Source organism: Lolium rigidum, chromosome 6, assembly GCF_022539505.1.
Source record: "Lolium rigidum isolate FL_2022 chromosome 6, APGP_CSIRO_Lrig_0.1, whole genome shotgun sequence".
In the NCBI taxonomy this organism is placed as follows: Eukaryota; Viridiplantae; Streptophyta; class Magnoliopsida; order Poales; family Poaceae; genus Lolium; species Lolium rigidum.
The window spans coordinates 279282030-279289332 of NC_061513.1; the positions used below are offsets into that span (position 1 = coordinate 279282030).

Genomic DNA, 7303 nt, shown 5'->3' on the forward strand with positions numbered 1-7303 from the left:
AAACAGAAAAAAGAAAAGAAAACAGAAAAAAAAACCAGAAAAAAAAAAGCAAAAACGAACTGCACAGGCTAAACAGACCCAAATGGGCCTGGCCCATACCCGACCAGGGGGTGTGCGGTGGCCGGTAGCCACCGACCTGGTCGGTGTATAGGTTTTGCCCGTCCCTGCGCATTAAATATGTAGGAGGAGGGCGAATCTCGTCTTATTTATTCTTTTTTTTATGTTATGTATCCATTTTTTTATTCTTTTTTATTTCTTAACTTAAGCTATTTACGAGTATCTTGTCTAAATAACTATCTTATCCCTTCCCCCTTCCTACCCTCTTCTACCATCTTTCTATCTACTTCCTCTACTCTACCTACTATTTTCCGCGATTTTTTCCATTCCTCTGTGTAAATAGCCTAATATGGGCATCATGAAGAAATCTGATGCCAGTGCCCCGTGTCCCTGTGTTGTTTCCCCATTACCGAGTGAATGCATCTTGACGAAACGCAATCTGTCAAAAATTAACCTGATGGCATCAACCAAGTATGGCAGAGGGTAGTCACATCATATCAAATCATCCGCTTGCTGTACGTGGTTACAAATTACTCAAAGAGTAACTGCACGTTTATATCAGGAATGTTTTAGCCAGACAATGACACATCTTCATGAACTTGGCCGATCAAGATTACTACTCCCTCCGTTCCACCAAAAGTGTCTCAACGTTTTCAAAATTTAGATGTATCTACCTATTAAATAGTGTGTAGATACATCTAAATTCTGATAAAGTTGAGGCATTTTTTGTGGAACGGGAGTAGTACCAATGTGCAAGAGATAAAACTTCCAGAATGTAAAATTTCATATACTAGCATAAATGGGGCTCTGAACCCAGCTGACCTGACCACCGTTTGTACAAACTATATCTCCTGAAGCACAGCATATACATCACATTCCATGGAAGGAAGCACTCAAAGCACCAAACTCGTCACTGCAAAATGGGGGACTTCTGCATCTCCCCCGGTGCTCAGGCCTTCTTCCTTTTCCTAACTAGTTTGCTATAACGAATTCGATAACCACGGGAACTTGTGCTTCCTTTGTATGTCATGGGGAGCAGTCTACAGGCGTGACCCTGAACCCCGAAGGCGACTCGGACACCTCCTCCCTGTTTCGGGGGCGGTCCGTAAAGAGTAGCAGGAGGAGGCCGAGGACGAGGCCAGAGGCGAGGAGGGATAGACCCGCGGAGACAAGCCTGAGGTCACGCTCGAGGGGCGGGCAGTATTGTGAGGCGATGGAGCTGAACGCGTCACGCACGAACCTGCAGTCCTGGAAGTTGAGCATCAACGGGGCGTAGTGGTGAAGGGCGTAGCTCGCGTTCGCGGCCGAGACGAGCTGGCCGTAGACCTCCGGAGTCACGGTCATCGGGCCAGAGCACGCTTCCGCATCAGGAGCATTGCATGTGTAGTCCTGCCATGCCTGAAGGATAGAAATTACAGATTACTTTTGAGTAGTGCAGTGCAGCCAGATAAAATGTGAACAAGAATAACATACTGTGCAAGGAATGAAACTGGGAGATGCTGACAAGATCCTAAGTAACAGAAAATAGCACTTACTGTTGTTGCATTGTCAAATGTCACCTCCCTAGATAAGCACTGCCGATCATTCAGCTTTGAATCGTAGGGAGTACAGAGGGAAGGCATCAACTGCCCAGGATGCAAGTGATACGGCTTTCGATTTGAGAGAACAGATATAGCTTTATTGACTAGGCTCACGAGTTGCACCACGACGTATTTGCTCTGGTACAAGGTTCGGTTGGTGGTGCTCTCATCAACACACGGAAGGATGTTGCTGAGAGCGGTTTCTGCTCGAGGGTGTTGTGCCCATTCGTCCATTGCTTGGCATGTATCCTTTGCAGAACTGAAACCAAAGAACATTGTAATACAGTTATTAATACTAAACAATGGATTGCGTCTATTTTATAACAACAGAACTGCTTGCAAGTTCGGCAGGTAAAGCAATCAATGCTAATTGGTAACATCAATTGATGCAGAGGCTGGGGATGCCCCATTTCGAAAAAGAAAATTTGGTAACATCAATAAACAGGGCATATGTCAATCAACAAACAAATTCCTTGTACTACATACTGGAATCGTATATAGATGTTTCAATCTGTTGCATAACCAAAGAAGGAACTAGGGTTCAACAAGAAGATCATGCTTGTTAGCAGGCTAGTAGATACGGAAGTCTTAGCACCCCTAAACATAATATGAAACAGAATATAGACGACAGTGTGTAACGTAAAAGCAATACCTGCTTACTATCGAGAGAATCCCTATAAGAATGAAGAGAGCCGCCACTATAATCCAGCATAAGGTAGCAAATCTGCAAAATTCAAGTACGAAGGTCTCAAAATTACCGCAAAACATGCAGTTCAATACATAATACTTGTCAAATAGGTCAGAAAGTTTACGTGTAAATTGTATATCTTGGTCCGTAAAGCTCCAGCACTGCATATAAGAGAGAGAAAAGAGGGTTCGGAAGTGAGTGATAACACACCACAGTAAAAACGAAAATAGAGAAAAAAAACGCATGTAAATTAGTTTAAGATAGCCAACATCATACCATATCCAAGGATTGCAAGAACAGGCATCAACACGGCTATACAGATCAACGCAACAGACCTGCAGTAAAATAGGAATTTCATTTCTCAACTGCAAGCATATCGTATGAAATACTGTAACACAAATAATAATTCCAAGTCATTCTGGCACGTGATCAAGTGTCTCACCAACATAGTGGTTTCACTAGCTAGGAAATTTAAGTCCACTCTAAGTATAGGCACATCCACACTATTTCTCAGTCGATTCCGAAGATTAAAACAATGAAAAGTAAACGAGGACAGTATCAAAACGTACACATTATGGAGAACTTTTCTGATCCTTTTGTAGTTCTCTGTCGTCTTCAGAGATATTGTATCAGACGCTTTATTTAAGTCCACCTTCAAATTGTTAATTTGATCTTGAACATCTGGTGGAAGATAGAGTGCTGCAATATTGATCGTCACTGCAAACGACAAGTAATCTGTAACATTCTTCAGTGTTTGGATAGTGAAATCAGATTGGTTGACAACAAAATCCAAAGTTTTAGTAGCTCCTTCATGGAATTCACCCTGACCACATGAAAGGACAATGCATCCAGCACTGGCATCAAGAGAATCATGGAAGATATTAGACCAACTGGTTACTTAAGGGGGAAGAAAATAGAACAAGTGGTTGCCAGATAAAATTTGAGCAAGGACATGGGCACACCTCCTCAATTCCTCTACCCATATTCTTTATAATAACTCAAATATTAAGTGCTACTCGGATCCAACCAAACCCCCGTTCCGAAATATAAGCCTTTTTAGAAAGGCTTTCTAAAAAAGGCTTATATTTCGGAAAGGAGGTAATAGTATTTAAGTGGACAGGAAAAAAGAGTACTGTTTGATATTTATAAATATTTCACGTTATAAATCAGCCCATTTTATCTAACTGGGAACTTGCAAGGTAACATGATGCAAAAAAATGATAAATAAAGTTTGCAGTGTGAATAAAGAAATGTAAGTTTTGTTTGTATACATAATATTTATATTGTTTCATCTACCAGATTCATGCATCGCTTAATACAGTTCTAAGTTCTAATGTTCTAATGTTCTAACAACTATTCTCATCATCTGCTAGAGTACAGAAATGGAATCATCTAATGTTCAAGATTTAATCTAATAACAAGGTTACCCATGGACAGTGCTCGAGCATGAAAATCAACTAGACTTACACAAAATGATATCCCAAACTAACAAATAAACAACAGAAGAAACAAATGGTAAAGAGATTTAGCGTATTACATTAAAGCAAGCACAACAACCACAAGCAACACTGGTCGTGCTACATCTGCATGAGAAACCTTTCCTTGACCCGTTCTTGATTTACAAAAGCAGAATGAAGCTGCAGTAATCCCGAATGAAATAAACCACAGCGCAGCAAGAAGAAATCCAGCAACTCCTGTGAATGATACAGACTGAAACATACTGATTCAGATACATAGCAGTAGAATACAGAATGTAAAGAAAGTAATATCAGTCCCATAGTAACTAAACATCTTGAAGGATGATGCTCAAACTGGACACACTAACAGGTCCCGTCATTGTAGCTAGCAAACAAACCGTAGGCAAAGAATATTAACCTTCAATCTGGGCCATCACATTACATTTGGAAGCCGCTTTCGGTTTGTTTTCCATAACTTCAAAGTCGATGTTTGCTCTTAGTCTAACAAAGCTGTCTATTATTCAACATGGTTCTATAAAGTAAAAAAAAAAATCTAACCCAGTGTGTTAAATCCATCACTTTTCTATATCTGTGCACACTCACACACTTTGGTCATCAAGTGTGAGAAAAATGCAATTAACCAACTACAAAGGGATGCCACAAGCTCTAGCCCACAGAGCGGTTCCTCACATGGGAAGAAAGGAATCAAGCTTTCCCATCACAATGCAATGGTGATCTTATTTACTTCTGATTATCTAGATCCCTGAAAGTATCAGTATTCAATATGCAACAGGCTGAACCTCTAGTGCACATACAGCCTGTACTACTCCAACCTAACCCTATTCAACAACCCACATAAATAGTGCATGCATATAATGGCATCTCTAACAAATTAGATCTTTAATCCCATAAAAGGTTTCCTAAAAATATATATATGTTCAGACTTTAGAGTTGAAACAAGGACACATACCGCCCAGTAGTGCTTGTTGGTGATGTTCCAACCACCTCCATACATCTTAAGATGGCGGAGGACATCCGGCCGCCGCGTCCTATCCTCCGCCAGAACCAGCGGGTACTTCGCGACAGGGCCCATAGCCTCCGGCCCTGCGGCTGCATCCGGCATCCCGTTCAGCAGCCCCTTCGCAAGTGGTCCCAAGCTCTTCACCTCTAAAGTGCCAGGCAGGTTTGCACAAAAATACAACCATTTAGTACCAGCACCGCTTATTATTAGTATTAGTAAACCGCAACTACTGTCGAAGTCTAAAGTGTCACAACACAAAAATACTAAGTACAACCTTTTAGTACCAGCATGGGCGATATACTAGTAAACTCTAACCACAATCAAAGGTCCACCTGCTTCTAATACAAGGCTGAAAGCAAACAGAAAGGGCCACTTGCTTGTGTAGTAAGGAAAACATCTAAGTGCGCCGTTCCTAGATCCCATGCACAGTTTAACTAAGAAGATGTATAAAATTCAACTGCAACTAGCCACCCACAACCAAAGTTTAAAGCACCAGAACACAAAAATGCATACACCATTTTAGTACCAGCATGGCTGATAGTATGTAGTATATACTACTAAGTAAACCGCAACCACAACCATAGTTCCAACTGCTTCCAATAGAAGGCAAATAGAAAGGCCCACTTGCTTCTGTATTAAGTAAGAAAAGCAGCAGGGTGTGTGGCTTCCTAGTCCTACTCCTCTGTAAGCATAATTAAACTAGGAAGATGGTCAAATTCCTGTCACATGGCAGTTGTGGTTCCTAGGAGGGACTTTTTCAACGAGAGCTTCGCAGATCACAGCACCGACATGGATCCTAGTACTGCTGAATATACATCAGCCAACAGCTGGTGGTGTTGACTGGTTCCAACTTCTAAACGAGGCAGCAGCAGAAGCAGGGGGATTAAAATACGGGCTGCTAAAATTAGCACCCCCTGAGGCGCAGCAAATTGGATTAAAAAATACTCACAGAATTGACTGTCAGAGGAGATCTACCTATAGCAGCCGCGAATAAATTACTGGAAACAGTGAAGCATACGCATGCGGGATTAAATTAGGGCGTGATGAATTCTCCGATCCTAGCGAGGCGAATGGACTTGAATTCGGTGGGATTCGGCTGAGGCGGACGTTTGTACCGACGCCGACGGGACTTGCTGAGCTGAAAAACATAAAACTGGCATGTTTAAGACAGGACAAACGATCGTAATCGCCGCCGACAACGCGAGCTCTGAAATAAACTGGAGTGTGACGGGCACCGGAATGGAAGGCCCCATCCGGCAATCACTGCGCCCGCATGGAAGTGGATCGAACCCGCCGATCGAACTATGGATACAGAAACCCCGATCCCCCTCGCTCGCCGCTCGCTCCATGGATCGATCAACGAAATAAATCACCGCGGCACCGCGGCACCGCGAAAGCAAGCGCCCCTACGTACCTGGCGCGGCGTCGATCCCCGCGGCGCCCCCGGCGAGGCCCGCGAGCGAGTCCCCCTCCGAAGCGGCGCCGGCCACCGCCGCCGCCATCAACGCGAAGGCGGCCACGGCGGAGTAGCCGCGTCCCCGACATCCTCCCATCCCGATCGGCATCGGCGTGCTTCACTGTCGCTCACGGCAGCACAGTCCCCCAGCACCGCCGCATCCAGGCTGGTTCCGCGCGGGCGGCGCGCGAGACACGCGGGCGGCGGGAGTGGGAGGAAAGGTGGAGTGTGAGCGAGTGGACGACACCGGCGCTAGTCGACAGCGCTACTCGCATTACTACTCGCGCCACGCGACGGAATCACATGGTGGCAGCACGGGCCCGTGTACGACCGCCCGGGTCCCCCCAGCGACGCGACACCGATGACGTGTCACGCGGTGCCGCTGCAACGGCACACGTGGAGACCCGGTCCCACGACGCGGCGAGCGGGTGCTCCCGTCGGTGTGGCCGCGTCGGGTGCGCGTAGCAGAGCGGACTTCTGACAGGCGCGTAGCAGTAGTGACGGGCTGGTGGGGCCGGCCGGGTCGGCGCCGGATCTACCACTACGTGCTCTGCCTACCGCTACTTCCAGTGCCGGTGCAGGTAATGACGTGTCCCAACGTGGAACAAACGGGCGTAGTGTAGTAGCTTTTCGCAGCCCCACCTGCATGTGTCTGCGTCGGGTAGATATTTCGGGACCCCGACGTGTTCGGTAGTGCGCAACAACTTTCCGTTTCCACGTTCCAAGAAAATGACTTTTATATGAGTGGAGCTTTTTTCCTTCCGGGTTTGTGCTACGGAGTACTGTATTTGAGAACTTTCCAAAATTGCATTTACAAATTTTAGAAAATAAGAAAAATCAATTCGGATGTAGCTAACGATGTATCTCACAAACGTGAAAATATTGATTTCAATTTTTTGTATTATGAGCTACATAAAAGCCACAGTAACAAAATTGCGGATCTGACTTCTCAGTATCCATGTTTTCAAATCTTCAAAAATTATTGAACTTTGTAGCCCAAGATATAAAGAATTGGGAATTGAGATTTTGCATACTTGTACAAAA

The 7303-nt window shown here is 44.7% G+C and overlaps 1 protein-coding gene across 1 annotated transcript; it reads right to left on the reverse strand.

Annotated features, from left to right (window-relative positions):
* Positions 1 to 823: 823 nt before the first annotated feature.
* Positions 824 to 6368, reverse strand: LOC124664213. Its single transcript, XM_047201786.1, has 10 exons — positions 6218 to 6368; positions 5919 to 5941; positions 4753 to 5103; positions 3863 to 4035; positions 2895 to 3179; positions 2602 to 2660; positions 2450 to 2486; positions 2290 to 2361; positions 1593 to 1896; positions 824 to 1455 (listed from the first exon to the last, which is right to left on the reverse strand). Exons 1-10 carry the CDS (start codon positions 6366 to 6368, stop codon positions 1084 to 1086), a joined length of 1827 nt encoding a protein of 608 aa, XP_047057742.1. The 3' UTR covers positions 824 to 1083.
* Between the last annotated feature and the right edge of the window lie 935 nt (positions 6369 to 7303).